The sequence below is a fragment of the Aulonocara stuartgranti genome (genome assembly GCF_965226115.1).
Source record: "Aulonocara stuartgranti genome assembly, chromosome: 22".
Lineage (NCBI taxonomy): Eukaryota > Metazoa > Chordata > Actinopteri > Cichliformes > Cichlidae > Aulonocara > Aulonocara stuartgranti.
Window position 1 is genome coordinate 27,427,270 of NC_138957.1, and position 17,892 is coordinate 27,445,161.

Genomic DNA, 17,892 nt, shown 5'->3' on the forward strand with positions numbered 1-17,892 from the left:
AATCTGAGCGGATAACATGTTTACAGCAGAGCAGTGACTTGTATACAACGTGATACAGAAAACATCCTCAAAAAAGGGACATCTGGGAACAAACGTGCCTTTGATGGGGATTTTGTAAACCGCGGAGACTTGATTTCAAGGTAGTTAGAGGTTATAAATGAAGTGAGACAAAGCTCACGAAGATAAATGAAGCTGCAGGGGCGCGAAGGGGAAAAAAACACGGCTGATCAGTTTTACCTCGGGATAAAGGAGGGTTCCAGTATCTTTAGAGCATATGACAATATTTTAGATGTGTGGTTCAGTATTAAAATATCCGCTGGTGCTAAGCTTATTAACTGTTTCCTCCATTTAAAAAAGAAGGAGGCTTTGTGTAGATTAAATGTAACTAGTGACTTTATTAATGGTTAATAAATGACTTATTATGCTTTTATTAATGCGTTGTAAGCAGTGATTAGCACGAGACAGGTTTATCTTGTCGGCCTATATAACGTTTCAATAACAACTCAAAGACGTTAAGGATTAATACAAACATTATTTAATGACGTCATTTTAACAGTAAGTTAACCAATAAAGATTTGTAAACTGTTTTTAATAGTTAGTGTTAAAATCTATCTATGACTTGTTTTTATTGTTAAACTGCTGAAAATTTGATTTAAAAAAAAAACTGCTAAAAAAGTTTGTAACAAATAGACTCACATGTTCTCATTCAGTATTTTTCCAGAAGTTCAGAGGTCAAAGTGTTCAATGAGATCTCCAATGAGACCATTAGAGTGTCCACGGCTGGAGGAGAATAAAGGCCACGAAGGGACCTGGAAAACTCAGTAAATTGTTTATTAGAGACAATGAGGGCTTTATTTTCGAGTTTCCACCGCTGTAAATAGTGGCATCATGCAATATTTCCAGGATAACGACTATTTATATCCGACTTTCATGAAAAACACTATGTAAAGTATGCAGGGTTATTATTATTATTTTTTAACTTACATTCCTTAGACTAAATACGTTCTTCGGCGTGACCGTCGGGGCCCTGCTGCGGGCGCATTGCGCACATCTTCTGCAAACTCGGTAAATCAGTCGGTTACTAAAAATAAAAAATAAATAAGTAAATAAAAAAAAAACCCTACAAAAAAAACGAAACCCTGGAATGACAGGTATGGCGTTAGATGACTTTTTTTCAGAGCAAAGCTTCCCGGGGAGCAGAGAGGTGCGCACAGCTGGGCCTTGTGGCACATCCCCAAGGCGAGTGGGAGCGCCAAGAGGCTCATCTGCATTTTTCTGTTTTGTAACACACTTCACTTTTTTTTCAAACAACCAGAGCACCCAAATCCAAATGTTTTAATGTCTGATGGAAGGTTTCAGGGTCTTTGCTTTGCGATATATTTAACCCACAGAGAAAGGGTTGTAACACTTCTCCTTGAAGTTTAAGACGCTTAATCGCGAGTGTTGTTAAAAGAATTATACTGTTTTCTTCTAAATTGTATTTTGGTGGTATCATCATGTATTCTAATAGCAGACATGTGGTTACCTATAAAATACTGACTGTGAAAACAGATTTTTTTTAAATGAGCTTTTTTACGCTTACATTTAAAGACGAATGTGCACTAAAAGAAAATCTATCGATTGTTAAAATATATATTTAAAATATCAATTTTGCGGCCTGATTTTCATGCCCTTTGGTGATATATTCTTTCTCGTGTAGATTTTGGTAGCTGTGCATGTTGTGCCATCGATCAGTGGTTGCAAACCTGGAATTAACTGATGTATTTGTTGATACTTGTGTATTTTTTTTTAATCGATGCTTTGCAGAAAACATATCCAAGGTTGCCAGGTTTGCTACACTACCTTGTGACGTTTTTTCCCTTCGAGCAACGGGCACTCAAAGTCTTTATAGCTTCCACAGCGAGATTCTTCACACCTGCATATTTTTTTGTGATGAATCATTTACAGGAAACAGAGCCGCATGTAACCATTCACAAATGTATTAGATTAGCCAACTTCTCAGCACAAAACGCGTTAGAACCTGTTAAAAATAGTATCTAATCATCAAGATGGCGCAGGGACGGAGGAAAACATCCTCCCTACCAGACTATGAAAGAAAATAGAGCTACATATACTGGGGGGGGGGATAATTTTTGAAGGTCAGTTTAAAGATGCTCTCTAATGTGATTAACTTCAGCTTTGAGGGAAGATTATTTTAATGAAGTACAGCAGATAAAAGATGTGTGATGATGAGTCATCAGCCAGTATTAGGATAACTGGAACACTACAGACTAAATGTAGGGATAATGTGAGACACATTACTAATAAATGTGCAACTTTACAAACAATCTATGTGGGCTAAATGTTCGACATGTTTTATTGTTGTCTGTGTGTCTTTATATGCTTGTGTGTTCATCGTTTCTATCCTAATAATTGTTAAGACTGTTTTTTCAGGTTCAGCTAAACATCTTTGGGTTTCACTAACGATCTTTCTTGAAGGTGTTAACTTCATTTTTCTTTTAAGGAGGGGACACAGGGGACAATATTAATACTTAAACCCCAAACTAAGTGTACATGCTACTGTCTGGTGTGAGGGAGTGATGGAAACTGTGCATCATTCTATTAAATCCAGAAGTAATTAGAAGGAAGAAATGGAACAGCAGAAGATGGGGAAACAGTACATGTAGTACAAGACAGAATTCACCACAGGGGACCATGGCAGGTCACGAGGGCAAGGTTTCACAGGCCTGCTTTAATATCCACCATTACTGTTGTCCATTTTATTTGTTTAGACTGGTAGCAAACCCACGGCATGACCCCCTGCAAAGAACAGCCTCAAGACTCTAAGGAGGGAGATTTTTTGTATTGAGATCACGAGTCTCAGGACCTTGATGTTAACTAGCAATTCAAAGAGTGGAGATAATAACCCAGCTGTCCTCGTATCATGCTGACCATTCATGAGGAACACAAAGTGTTTCGTATATGTGTTCCACTTGTCTCACAGAGGGGGATTGTGAACAGAAAGGAAGGGGGGAGAGAAAAGTATTTAAATATGTGTTCAGTTTTTTTCATCTTGAGCCAGTTACAATGTGAGACAAGGGCTAAAAATGCTGTGCAGTCCCACAAGAAGTGGGACACCTGATCACCCTGGTGGGATGTTATTAAAGGAGACCTGAATGGACTGACTTTAGATTGCCTGAGCAGGAACAAGGAGGCTCCAGCATCCACTAGGGGGGGATACTCCATCACACACCCACTCGGTTCAGACCGTCACCTCCTTTTGTTTCTGTGTTCTGACACCAGAGGTCAGCAGCGTGCACATGGATGGCTCATCCAGCAGTGTGTGCAGCAGTGGTGCACTTAATGGGGGACCACCAGGGATCTGCAAAGGAGGGTTTCTATTGGGACATATTTTCAAACAACCCCCATTTTTTATTCTTTTTTGTGGAACAACAACAAAATAAATAAATAATTAAGATTAAAAGCTCTCTTTCTAACCTTTCTACAGTTTGGGTTTAAGTTTACTTAAAAAGAAAGAAAAGAAAAAGCACTAAAATTATTTTGTAGCCAGTGCTGAATTTAACGTGTTTGCTCAGGAGGTCATGGGCTCAAATGTGGAGAGCCACACAGGAAATGCAATACCAAAAATAAAAACATTTGTGACTTCTTCTTCATCAAAATCATACGTGTAGCACAATCTTCTACTGTGTGTTTTTTGTGTTTCAGCTTTATTTTAAACATTTTGGAATCTCGAGCTGAATAAAGTTACAGGATCTGAGCCAAACTCACTCGACACACAGAAACAATGTAACACCAAAGTTTGACCCAGGATTTTGTGTCATTATTTGAACACTGTTGTTCCGTCACTTATCCAAACTGATGCTCTCGTGCAGATATTTTTTGGAACTTACTTATCTCTGCTTGTTGTTGTTCGTTAACACGTATTTGTTTCGGCCCCTCTTCATAAATCTGCCACGCGCTTTAAAGTAAAACTGCATGGATGTACCCAACAAAAGGTCAAACTCATCATATCTGATCTTGAATAAAAAGTCAGTCCAAAAAAAAAAAAAGGATGTCAAAAGTGAAATGATGAATTAAACCAAGATGTACTAACCAAGTGGAGAGCTATTAATTGAAGCACTGCCTGGGTTATTAATCCCATTTTAGATCAATAGGCTGTTTTGGTGCTATCATCTGTGCCACTGTTGGTTGTTTACTCAAGAATATGATATGGGTTTGCTCTTTTTTATTATTATTTATTTAAATAATCTCTTATATGTTATACTTTTTTAACTGGTTGTTGTCTAGAAGGTTCATATCCTAAAACATACCATTTTTTCTTTCTTTAAATAATAAAAACAAACAAACTGTGGATCCAAGATTTTTTTTTTAAGGAAATAAAAGCCAACACAACAGCATTTGTCCCCCTTGTTGTCCTCATCAGGCCTGCAGTGGATCTGCGCCCCACAGTTTGAAAACCACTTGTTTACCATCTCTTACGAATTTACTATTGTTGCATTTTATAAATTGAAATGTAATTTTTACACAAGCAAATATTAAATTGTATCATGTTTAAAGGGAACCTGAGCTTGTTTTGTTTGTCCATTCGGTTAAATAAAAAGTTATATAAAATTAAACAAATACCAGTGCTCTTGAATACAGTTACATTATAACACTGATCCAAACTATCTCAATTTAGAGCCAGTGACGTTAGTGTGCTGTATTAGTTAAACAGTCCTTGTGATTTATTATCTGATGGTTACAAAATCTCTGTCAATATAAGAGCTTGTCAAATATCAACAAGACACTGATAAAAACAAGTAAAACACTGTGTCTTTTGCCTGGATTCACTTTATTTCTGGACTCTACTGACAGCAGCCCCCTGATGTTTTGTTCATTCATGTCTGTGTAAAGCTGTAAATCCTTTCCTGCTGTCACATTTACCTCCCTGTGTACGGTAGCTACAGAGACTCATATCTCTCTTTCCCGACACTAAAATTCCCCACAGATTAAGATTCCTCAGGACAGGATCTGCAGTCTTGTATCCAGATGCCCTTGACATGCAAAAGTTCGGGAGTCCCTGCTGCAGCCACGGCTTTAGCTGTTGCATCGGGCTTTTTTTGAACACAGAAATACATATATACCCTATCATACTCTCTCTCCCCTTCTTCCCTCTGCCTGATGTAGTGTGACAGTGTGTTCGCCCGCAGCACTCTGCTGGCGTGGAAACAATCAGCTTTGACAGAAAGGGGGTGGCGGTGGAGGGGATAGAGGGAGGCAGAGGAAGAGGGAGGGATGGTGGGTGAGGAAGGGTGGAGGGGAGGCTGCGGCCTGAGGCCTGTGTATGATGAACTGGATAGAAAGACCCGTCATGAGAAGAGAAACAACACACAAACATAATAGATAGATAGATAGATAGATAGATAGATAGATAGATAGATAGATAGATAGATAGATAGATAGATAGATAGATACTTCCTGTTTTTGTCTTTTCCTCTGTCCTCACTGTTGCCTTGATTGAATTCACCTGTGCCTTGTTATCCCTCTTTGTGTGTTTTTGTTCTGGTAGGTAACTTTAGTTAGTCTTCTGTTTTTGCTGTTTCTCTGTATTAAATAAAGTGTCTTCTTCTTTTTGTCAACACTTGGGTCTCCATTATGGACCTTATTGCCACCTTGATATTGATATAAAGAAAAAAGATACACTCCTGAGTCCAGCTTATTTAAGATATAAAAATACTTGTTTTATGTTTGTCCCTTTTATAATCCCTTCATCTCTTTTCTGAATGTTTATGTTGTCCCAGCCTTTTCTGTTAATTCGTTCATATGGGTACTTTCAAAGCAATATTACTCTCAAGAGACCCACACCTATGCGTAAATTATCAAATACCCTAAAATGTGTTAAGTATAATTTAATGAGTGTGGAGAAACTCTCTGTATGAATTACAGCAGAAGTTTAATTAAATGTCTCAGTGTGTTTAACTATCAGTTATCATTACTTTACTCATTCCTGCAGAGCCCAATTATTAAATTTAAATAATTTACAGTCTCATTAACAATAGATTTACTACATCTAAATGTTCCTGGCTAAGTTCACACTGCAAACCTTTGTGCTCATTTCTGATTTATTGCTCATATACGTTTTTTCCCCCCCTTTTGCTTTGCTCTTAATGTTGTTCTTGTCCTGAACTATTCTGCAATGTGCAAATGAGCAATACTGTCACAGAGATCATGCTGCTTTGCAGAAGTCAGTGTGCAGCGCTGTGTTTGTAAGAAGCCAGTGAATTTGTGAGAAGGTGACAACGAAGATGTTAATTATGGCTTGGTGTTCCGGTAAGCAGGTGAGTGGGATCATCACATGAATGGCTGCCACGGCCAATCAAAATTGTGGATTTGATCCAAAATTTTAGGATGTGACTTTCAACAAGATTCAAAGGAAAACTGTCCATTCAGACTTTCCCTCGGCGATGATGGAGGACACAACAAAGAACGTAAGTAAACTGAAGGTTTACATACACAAGGAGATGAGGGCGGAGTGGAGACACATAGGGAGAAACACACAGCAGAACTGAATCTAACTGAGGCAAGGGATACACAACTAAACATAATGCACATTAGCGGCTCTCAAAAGCAGGAAGTCTCAACACTGAGACAGACAGCGACACAAAATTGACATCAGTAAACAAACATGACTGACTACACACTGGGGACGCTGGGGAGGACACACAGAGAGGAGAATTAAACAAACTGGACACGAAAGGGAACAAAATTAAACAGAGAAATGAGATCTAGAAACATGAATAACTAAACTAGGAAACAGTGGAAATACTGAACCAGGAGACTAAACAATGAAAACTAGAATGCAATCATAATAACTCAGAAACAGGAGAGAAAAAACATAGGAATCATAAAAATTCACAGAGGTGATTCAAAGTGGTTACCATTCATCTGTTTTATAAAATATAAAATATATTGAATACACAGTGATAACAGTGAATACAAAGGACAAAAAATATTCTAAAGAAGAATATTCTTTATCCACTGCTTCAACAGTGTCAAAGTCCGGGCACTGGGGAGGCCAATTCATGACTGATAATGTTCCACTGTGTGTTTTTCCATCCAGATATGCTTTTACTGCAATCGCAGTGTGTTTGGCATCTCTTTCATGCTAGAAAATGAAGCTGATGTCAATCAGAGACTTCCCAGATGGCATTTCATGCTGGAAATCTGATAATACACTTTTGCTTTTACAATTCCATCAGTTCCAACAGATCCCCAACACCACTGACTGAAACATAGCCTCAAACCATGATAGATCGTCCACCGTGTTTTACAGATGGCTGTATCTTTCTCTAACGATTGAAACCAAAATGTTCCAAATTGGATTTATCACACCGAGAGACCTGTTACCACTGATTTTCAGTTCAGTTCTTGTGTAATTTCGCATACCCCAGCTTTTCTCCCTCTTTCCCTTCCTGTTTCCCTTCCTCTTGACAGCCACCCTTTTTTTTCCTATTTCTTAAAGACATGACTTTCAGATACTGTTTACCTGCTGTAGGTAGTTTTTAAAGGCTGTGTAGACACAACACTGGGTTCCTTTTTACACTTGAATGAATCACAGCTACACATTCCTCCGAAAATGGTGACCAAGGACTGGACTGAAAATAAGTGATAAAGCAGCCAATGTCTAAGAAAACCTTAAAAACTTTTGCTCAAGACCACTTAAAAACATTATAAGAATGCCTGCCTCTGTAAAAGCAAAACACATAGAAATGAGGGGTGGCTTAAGACTTTTGCACAGTACTATAGCTGGATGGATTGACGAGTTAAGTTTAAATATACAAATAAAGCATGATCTAAATCCTCTGCACTACATATTAGCAAACAGTAAACATCTACTGATGTGTTGTAACAACCTGTTGAAAGGCGCAAAAAACTTCAGATCATTTAAGGCCTTCCTGACCTGAGTGTCGCTCTCCCACTTGACTCTCTTTTCTGATTTAGTTAAAGCCATCAGGTCCTTTAAGAGGGTCTCTCTCAACCTCTTCAAACATCTTGTCAGGCTCTGATTCCAGGACTTGAAGCTTGTGTGTGAAGAGGGGTGTGTGCGTGTGTTGATGGTTCAGCTGCCTCGTCTGCTATAACCAGCTAATAAATATGAAAACAGCAGGTTAAAACTTTTTTATTCGTCCCGTGCCTGAAAGGATTATACCCTTCTATAGAGTCCCGTGAAAAATCCCCCAAACCTCATAATGCCCAATGTTGTCCCATAAAACTGTGTTGAACAAAAGATGGAGAAAGGGGGCTTTTTCACGCATAAGGGGTTTTCTCAAGAGCGCATTGAGAGGAGCCCCGGCCGGGATCCGCCCATAGATTATCTGGCTGTCGGTGAAAGCCCGGCTGGGAGAGGCAGGTGCGTGTGCCAGGCACAGGGGGGTCGTGGGGGCCCGGTGACCGAGCAGAGGGTGGTGAACTATGGGGAGTGCTGCGCAGCTGCCAGCAGGAATGTTTGCAGATTGTCACTTCCATTTAACTTGCTCTTTTTCTCTCCTCTCCACCCACCCACCCCAGCCTAGAGATGGAGCTGGTCTCCCAGGTTTCCCTCCCACCTCCGAGCCGCAGAGATCGGACTAAACGGTGACACCACGGCCACAAAAGCGACAACCGGCGCGGGTCGTCTCCGCCCCTGCAGCGTGAAATTGTGGATTAAACTGATAAGGAGGAAGAATGATACTGATCCCACATATTTTGAGGGCGCTTTAGAAGGCTAAGCGAGTGCGATGTAACTGGTAAAGCAGGGTTAACACACTGTAGTCCCCAGAGGCTTCTTTCATACAGGTTATTGGATTTTAGGCTTCTTTTTTTTTGGAAGTGCAATCTTCAACATATGGTGGCCTGTAGACAGAACTGAGGCTCTTTAATAATGCAGCTCATAAATTTATCTCTGCAACTTTGCCAGAATTTACCAAAATAAAATAAAAGATGCAAATTGCATGTCCCCTGAACTCAGAGAGCATTCATTTGTCACGTGGAAGCATCACCTCTTATCTTTACTTTCATGCATTCGCAGGAAAAGCCTATATGCAAAATTAGGAAAATGCATTTATCACAGAGGATAGTCGTCCGCCATGTTGACCCACACAGGCTGCATCTTTGCCTGGAAATGGCCCTCTTTGCACCCTACCTTAGTCTCTAATCTCTTCAGTCCAAACTGTGTCCTCTTTCCAAACTGTGGCCTGAGGCTACGTGTGGGTCCTCAACATAATCCCCTTCAAAACTCTGCAGTCCCTGTTATTCCACTGGGGTTTGGCAAAAGTGCTTCATGTCAGAGCAGCACAAAGCTCAATGCTTTTTCACACCATCTTCCAGCAAAAAGGGATTAATGTCCTCACCATTATGAATAATGAGAATGAATAACAAACAGCTCCCTATTTATCCCACTCGATTAAATAAAGGAAAGAGTGTCCTTGTGCTTTTTTATTGAACTGTCTTGAGGGTGCGTATGGAGGTCGCATATAAATAAAAGAAAAGCCTAAAAGCCATAAATTTAGTCAGCATGTGATGCTTCAAAGTGTTTGCACTGATTTCATCTAGTGACTAATGTCTCAGCCAAGAAATTTGATTTCTCCATATTTCTGTACACAAAGAGCTCAAGAAAATGTTACGTAATTCATTGTATTTAATTTGATAATTTGACCCTGAATTGGATAAGTGATGGAGAATGGATGGATGGATAATTTGACCTTGCTGTGTATGGCTTTTAAAATAAAAAAATAAAAAAATAAAATTACTGATGATTATACTCGTATTTTTTTTTAACTTGTGTTGTTTAATTTTGAGTCTAGCAAAATGGCAATATGAAAAAAAAAATGCTGGGCGCATGAGTGCGCATGAGAATTTTTCAAATTAGTATCAAATAATCAGGTCAGTGTATGCTGAAGTAATCTACCTGAACCAAAAGCTCAGGCTCAGACATCCTTTCTGCTCCTGACTCTGTTTGGTGTCAGAACGATGTGAAAGGAGATATCCCTAATATAGATATCACTGCAGTAATGCAGATATCACTCAGGCACAGCGGCTCCACCTGTTCAAACCTTCTGTTTGTGAGGAGCAGCCAATCAGGAAAAAAGTTCTCTTAAAGGCAGAGTAGTTTAACTGAGGGCATATCTCAGAAATAAATAATAATCAATAAGATGACAACCCATAAAACTAAAAAAAATCCCTAATTTTAGTGTCAACATTTGCCGTTTGTTTTTCCTTAAAGTGTCTCTTCTGTATCATACTTATATTACATTTATCTTTCACTTATGGTCTCAGATTATCCAACAAGCACAACTCTGCACCAACATCTGCCAAACAGACAGTGATTCATGGAATAATGAATGAGAGAAGCATTTCTCTTAGGAGACATAAACGATGATCAATGTGACAAATCAGCTTTAATACCCCCCCACCCCCCCACCCCACCCAAAAAAAGGTGGAATAATGAACACTTTGAGCCGTGAGTGACAAAACATCTCCTCTGCATCTCCTTAAAGTGCCCCCTGTGCATCGTGACCTTAACATTTCGCTTCTTCGCATCTGTTCCTCCTCTTCTCCTCCGCACGCACTGGATCACAGCTCCTTTACCACAGCTGCCAGAGCGGACAATGGCGGCTCAGAATGAGAATATGAAAATGAAATATGAAACAGTGGTGTGATAAACTGGTAGATAATCATCTTTTCATTAAACTTTCATCCCCAGTGACTTAAAAATTCAAGAGCCCAATTACAGAGCTTGTATCTCTCTTTCTCTCTCTCCCTCTCATTTCTCCCTCACTCTTGCTTTTCTTAACAAGAGCAGTCAGGGAGAGGGGGTGAGTGGCTTAAGGGATGAGTGAGAGCATCATTATGAAGCGGTCACGGGGAGGATGGGAAGGCGGGGGGTGGGGTGGGGTGGTGGGGTGAGATGACCCATCGTCCTGAGTGGAGGACAGGGAGCAGCAGGAAGAGGAAGAAGAGATGGTGAGAGAAAGACAGACAGACATGTGGAGCGTACAGCCATGCGGGTCTGATGGATGGATGGATGGATGGATGGATGGATGGATGGATGGATGGATGGATGGATGGATGGATGGATGGATGGGTGGTGGTGGTGGGAGGCAGACAGGCACACAGACGAGCTAAGAGGAGTATAGATTTTCCAGGCAGATAGTGGAAAGATGTGTGCATCCTGATGAGTGCCACAAACAGGGCGCATGACTCTCTCGTCTGCCTGTTTCTGTGTTGTGTGTGTGTGTGTGTGTGTTGTGTTTATGTGTATATCTGTGTGTGTCAGTGTATTAGCAGTCAGAGCACTGAAGCCCACGGGCGATTCCTGTGTGTGCTTGCGATAAAGGGAAAAAGGGAGGAAGTATAACGGGGGGGAAAGCGGGGCGTAGAGGCGGGGGTGAGGGGTGGGTGGGTGAGAGTAGAGATGAGGAAGTTGGATGGGGGTATGGGAGGAGGTGGGGGGGGGGGGGGGATAGAGAAAGAGAGAGAGAAAGAGAGCATCTAGCAGAGCATTGAGCTTCCTCTGTGCTGTCAAAGCCTCTGGATCATGTCCCCATCGGTCTCTCGCTCTCTCTCTCTCTCTCACACACACACACACACACACACACACACACACACACACACACACACACACTTTCCCTCACCCAATTGCTCTCTTTCCCTCAAACCAACCCCTCCTCCCCTCCCTCTCATGAAAAGAGTGTCTTGGCAGGGTAATTAAGAATGGCCTCTAAACACAGGAGTATGGCAGGAAAGCTCCAGATGAAAGTAAATGATTAAAATAATTACAGGCTGAGAGCTGACGAGCCGGAGTGTGGGGTGGCCGCCGGACATTTGTCGGTAATTAGATAATTAATCTGAATGCAAATGATGAGCCCTAACGAAGCAGTCAAGCTGAACCAGCGACAACTGCCGTGAGTGAAATGTAAGGTGGGGGGGAGAAGAGAGAGGGAAAAGCAGGGGAAGAGATTTGGGCTGGGTGGAGAAAAAAAACAAAAAGAAAAATATGAATTTTAGTATAAAACCTCCTGAAAGTCAGCATGAGCAGACTCAACTGCAAGAAGAAGCAGCAGCAGAATTGCAAATCAATAAGTGTTTCTGGCAGTGACGGCGGAAAAACACCCCCCACACCTCGCCTCACTCTGTTTGTAACTTTCACTCCTAATGACAAGTAGACATGAATATCTTGTTAAAAATATACAAAAAGGCACAAGCCATGTGTTGTGCAAAAAATAAATAAATAAAAAATGTCTGCACTGAAACACCAAATGAAGGGTACGAACATGAAATGGCACCTGAGGAAGAAAACAGAGCGCGCTTTGCACACCCTAAAATGCGTGAGCAAATTGTGGATTTACTCACTCGCTGCAACACATCCAAACACACACTCGTTATATCTCCGCACCTCTTCCTCATACACACTCTCAAATACTATCAGCAAGTGTATGTGCTCTAAGCCGAGGTAAACACTGAACTTCAGAGCTTATTCGGAGGCAGGGTTGTGTTTTTTTTCTCTCTCCAAGGTTGGTATCTGTGCAAGAGTGTGGATCACATCTTTAAATTTAAATAAAGATCTTCGGGGTTTATTCATCGCGATTCTGAGCAATAAAGCTGAAAGTCTTACAGAATATAGCAAATATTATATATTGCTAAAGATGTGGCAATTCTGTCTTCATTAACAGCAGTGGGCATTAAAGCACCCCACAGTATTATAATAAATAACTTCCTGAGTGGGCAAGAAAAGAGCTTGAAAAGGTAAAGCTGTGATTATTTTAATGGTATTAAGAATCTCATTTGAAATCAAATAAATAAAACAACTCATGTGATGCAAGTGATGGTGATGGTTTCACATTTTGCAAATTCCACCACCAAGAAGAACACAAACACGCCTTCCTGCAAAACCTTTAACTGTCATAACTTGCAGGTTTTACATAAAATATAAATACAAACAAATCTTTATTAAGGCTATACAGGTGAATCAAGAAGCAGCAAGAGATAGCATAAATTTATAGGGTACACACACACACACAAGTGGGAAACAGGCACACAGTTGGAACTATTTAAGATGATAACAAAAGAAGAAAAGCACACAGCAAAGCTACAGAGACAGATTACTAACAAACTAAAACAGCAACTAACTAAATGGAGAAATTACATGGCACAGTTGAATACTTGACATACTTGAGATGCTAAAAGAGCCTAATAAATTAAAGCACGAGGGATTAAATATCTAGAACTAAAGAGAACTAAACTAACCAAGCAATTCAAAAACTAAAGCATAAGAACAATTGAGAAATAGAAGACTCAAATTAACAACAAAATAACCAGAAAAGCACAGACCATGGTGTGAATTTAACTGAAAAAGCCAAATTTGTCTTTTATTAATGGTTTTCTAAACTCAGTGAGCACAACAAGGGCAAAAAATGACTCCAAAATTGTGGCTAAATTGTGGTTCACATTGAAATCTAATGAAATAAAGAACTTTCAATCCCAACTGTTAGTGTTCAGCATCTATCAGTAATCCAGGTTTCGGTGCTAGGTTAATTCTAATACCTAAACACCAAAACATTTCAATTGCCATCATGTAGAAGGGGACATGGGGGAGACAGAGAGACATGTTAAAATAACAAATAACATCCACATGAATACTAAGACTCTTTGAATGGTAAGTTTCCCATCAGACTCCATTTGGAATTTTAAAAAATAAGATACTGTTTGGATTATAACATTATACAGAATACTTTTGTGTTTTCCGACAGTCCTTAAATTACATATTTGGCCTGCTGTATGTGTCTAACACAACTACACAATATAAGTCATCCACCAACTCACCTGCTTGATCTTCTGTAGAAGCCACACAATCTCTGTCTCCTGCAAACAACCAGGTCTCCAGTCTTCACTGTCGTCTGATGTCCAAGGGAGGAGCCGCATTTACCTATGCATTCATATCTGCTTTACTAAATAAACTGGAAGCAATATCTATTGATATCCTTCATTATTCTAGATTCACCAATTAACCTGAAACGAATGTATTTGCACTGTGGAAGGAAGCCAGAGTACCTGGTGAGACCCCACCCATGCACAGGAAGAACATGCAAACTCAACACAGAAAGGCCCGAGCCAGCCAGAACCTGAACTTGCTGTGAGGCGACAACGCTAACCAATGCACTAACTTACATATAACCTAAAAACAAACCCTAACTTGGCAACCCTCATATTAAAAACTTCAGCTTCTCTTTGTGGGTTCCTTTCCTGACTGCCTTGACAATACTACTTTTTTCTCCTCCGATATTTAACTAAAAGAACTGTTGATGGGTTTTCTTGCTATTTTGGGGTACAGAGTGGTACTAAATGAGAGCATGGGTATGTGCCAATTTTTTAGCATCTAAAATCAGTAGCTATCACTGCAACATAGCAACAGATATCTTGGAAATTTATATTTCACATTTTGGACAATATCATTAATGTTTTAACCTGAAAGTCTCACATGTTGGATCTGTATGCAGCAGTAGGCTGATGTGTTGTGGTAGTGGGTAGAACAGTGGTTAACAGAGTTGCCTCACAGCAGATATATCCTGGTTTGACTTTTTTGACTTACTTGGCTGTGTGAAGATTGCATATTCTCTCTGTAATCCTAAGACTGGTGATTCTAACTTGTCTTGTCTGTCTCTCTGTGATAGGCTGGCGCCCGGTTAAGGGTGTACTTCACTTTTGAAAATGTGGATGAGGATACTCATCTATTCAAAATCTCCCATTGGTCAGCTGTTAAATGTAAATATATGGACTTAGATCGGTTTAATACCAGATGAATCAACTTGGTGATCTTTTGTGTCCTCTATTCAAACGAGTGTGTCTGTCAGCAACAAATGTGTCATTTTGTAAGTCAGATCTTCTTATTTTAGCTGCTCCCTTTAGGGGTCACTACAGCAGATAGTCTAATGCCATCTTGTCCTATCCCTAGCATCTGTCACACCAACCCTTAACTCACAGCCATACCACCTTGAACATGCCTGGTCTCATGGCAGGTCCTGGTTAGTACTTAGATGGGAGACTGCCTGGAAATACTATGTCCTGTAAGTTTGTGGGGTGACTATAACTCAGGAAGTAGAGCAGGGTCATCCACATTTTGGAATATTGTCACATGGATCCCTGGCTGCTCCAGTCTGCATACCAAATTATGCTTGGGGAAGATACGTAACTCCAGTGGCTTTCTGATGTGCTCATTGGAGTGTGAATGTTAACTAGAAAGTATTTTTCACACATTGGCTCATGTGATGAGGCACACGATCAATAGTCGGTCAGTGACCTTCTTAAGATACAACTCCCACTAGGGCTTAAAGACCTGGGACTCTCCAATATTTGGTTTTAGAACTGAAGAAGCTTCTTGGATGAAACGTCTTCACAAATCTTAAGGAAATCCAGTTGCTTTTCTTTCTGAGCTCCATGACCTAGATGACAGAGAAACCTACACAGACAGCTCCTTCTAACCTTTTTTATACTTCTCTAAAGCAAGCATCTCACATATATTGCTCTTTCTCAGCATGAGGCTGCTGCTCACCAATCATAGCTTCAACAACTCTTTCCCATATCTTCATGGTGTGGCTCACCACCTTGATCCCTCTGAAGTTACTACAGCTCCTCATGTCACCCTTCTTCATTTTTAAGTGATAAATAAATCAACAAATCCTGACATGTTTTCAAGAAGCACTGGTTACTCACAACATAGCTCCTTGTTAGTGCAAATTATCCTCTCTATCCACTCCTTTAAAAGACTCTGGAGGAAAAATGTCCACCACTCTCATTAAATAGAGACAGTTTGCCCACTCAGTCATTCAGTTCACCTCATCATAACCACTGGAGACCACCTCTTTGCTGTCAGCATGCTTGGTTGGCACCTTGTTAGTCTGTGCTGGCTAATCCTGAGTGCCATCATCAGGCAATAACTTCAAAACACAAAATACTAGTGACAGATTAAATAAACAGATTTCTGTGAAATATTCATTTTACAGCTGGAATAAGATGAAAATACCATTTATAATGTTGCTAGTCTGTGATGGTCATCTTTGTTATTTTTTATTTCTTCTTTTGTTTTATAAATTAAGATATTGTGTGTAATTTGGGGAAAATAAAGGATAAAACACTATACTTTGACTCAGACGTCAGATCTGGCATTAGCATTTATTTACATGAAAATTTCCAAGAAAAGACACATAAGAAAACAGTTCAGGACAAGAGTATTGGCAACTGCTATTGAACCTTTGTGTCAATAAATGTGGATTCAAACACTCTATAAAAGAGAAAATACCCTGGTTTTAGATATAGAAAATAATACCAAAATCTTTTGTTTGCAGCCTCTATTAAAAACATTAAAAGAAACAAAATGTACTCTACAGGGTAGAAAACTGGCCCTTTGAAGGCTACAACTCCCCCCGATTCTTTTTGTCTTTGTTTTATTCTTATTTATTCAACCCTTATGCCAGGGGAGATAATGAAATATTCATAATAAGATTAAAATAAGAACACAACTGTTTTAAAAGCCTTTAAGATCCCGCCAGAGTAAAAGCGATGGTCACACACCAGATAAAAATCAGTGAAAGGCATCTTATTTGAAAAATACCAGCACCAGTCAACAATCCTGATATATTTGTGCATCCTGACTGATTATGCTACAGGTGAATGTATCTAAACATTTTAATTTTGGTCTTGTTTATGTAACTATGGGGCCATTATAACATCAAAAACTATCCTGTCTGTAAGCATCCACAAAATGACTAGCAATCACATTAAGAGCAAACTCCAAAATGATCAAACTTTACAATAAGAACAAATAGAAACAGATAAAACTTTAATGTTTTGAGTAAGAAAAGCACATTTTCAGCAGAGTCCTCCCAGAGTCAGTGTTTGTATGCATGTCTGTGACAAACACAAGCATGCTGCCAAGTCTTTTTTTCCCTTGAATATTTACTCCATGACCAGTTCAAACTCCTCAGCCTGGTCAAACTCTGCATTCATCTTTGCAGCCAGAGCGTCCAGTTCCGTGGCGTCTATCTGCTGGACCTTCTTCTTCCTCCTCCTCCTCCTCTCCTTCACCACAGCCACTCCGGGGATGTCTGGGTCCGGCTCGGGGAAAGCTGAACCACCGCAGTCATCAGCCTCAAGCAAAGACGTGAATGAGTTCAGTCCTGTAAAGGATCCTGCAGAAACCTCCAGGCCAAACTTGGACACCCCGGCTCTCCGGACCTCTGGGGTTTTCAGCTTCTCAAAGCCGAATAAAGTCTCACGAGACTCGGGGCTGTTGAATGAATTCCCGCTGAGCCTGCTGTAAGATCGGCGTACCTTCTGCGACCACACCGCGTCCTCTGGATCCATCTGCGGGGTGTGAGAAGCGGGCGGCGGTGATGAGGGGAGGATCGGTGAAGGCATAGTGGCCTTTTTCTTCTTAGCCGAGGAAGAGCTGCTCTCTCGGCCCGGGACGGGACCGGGCGTGGAGACCTTCGGCTTTTTCTGCTGGATGCCCTCAGAGCTGGACGGCCTCGGCGTGTTCTCCTTGTTCTGTTCCGATAACGCGACTGTTTTTCTGGGCGCTATTTTTCTTACGGTGATTGAGCGTTTAACAGCGAGAGACGGCAGCGCCATTTTGTTGTCACTTTGAGCTTGCGGAGAGCTCAGCCGCGGGGAGCGTCTCCGCTGCGAGCTGTCAATGCTATTAGAGTCCGTCATTATGCTCCGAGGAGTCCCTTCGTTCATCCCAACAGTCTCTTGAAGAAACTCCAGATACTTTCCCCTTCTTACAGCAGATCAGACTGTAACTCAACCAACACAGGGCACACAACAACAGCGAACGTTCAAATTGCCCGCCCGCGTCGCGTGAAAAATATGAGCTTC

The 17,892-nt window shown here is 40.6% G+C and overlaps 1 protein-coding gene across 1 annotated transcript; it reads right to left on the minus strand.

The window, feature by feature from the left end:
- Positions 1-16,607: 16,607 nt before the first annotated feature.
- cdca5 (cell division cycle associated 5) lies at positions 16,608-17,890 on the minus strand. Its single transcript, XM_082522389.1, has one exon. It carries the CDS (start codon positions 17,752-17,754, stop codon positions 16,969-16,971), a length of 786 nt encoding a protein of 261 aa, XP_082378515.1. The 5' UTR covers positions 17,755-17,890; the 3' UTR covers positions 16,608-16,968.
- Between the last annotated feature and the right edge of the window lie 2 nt (positions 17,891-17,892).

Bases quoted from the DNA above. Each gene is read 5' to 3' on its own strand.
- cdca5 (XM_082522389.1), bottom strand. From the start codon at position 17,754: ATGAACGAAGGGACTCCTCGGAGCATAATGACGGACTCTAATAGCATT.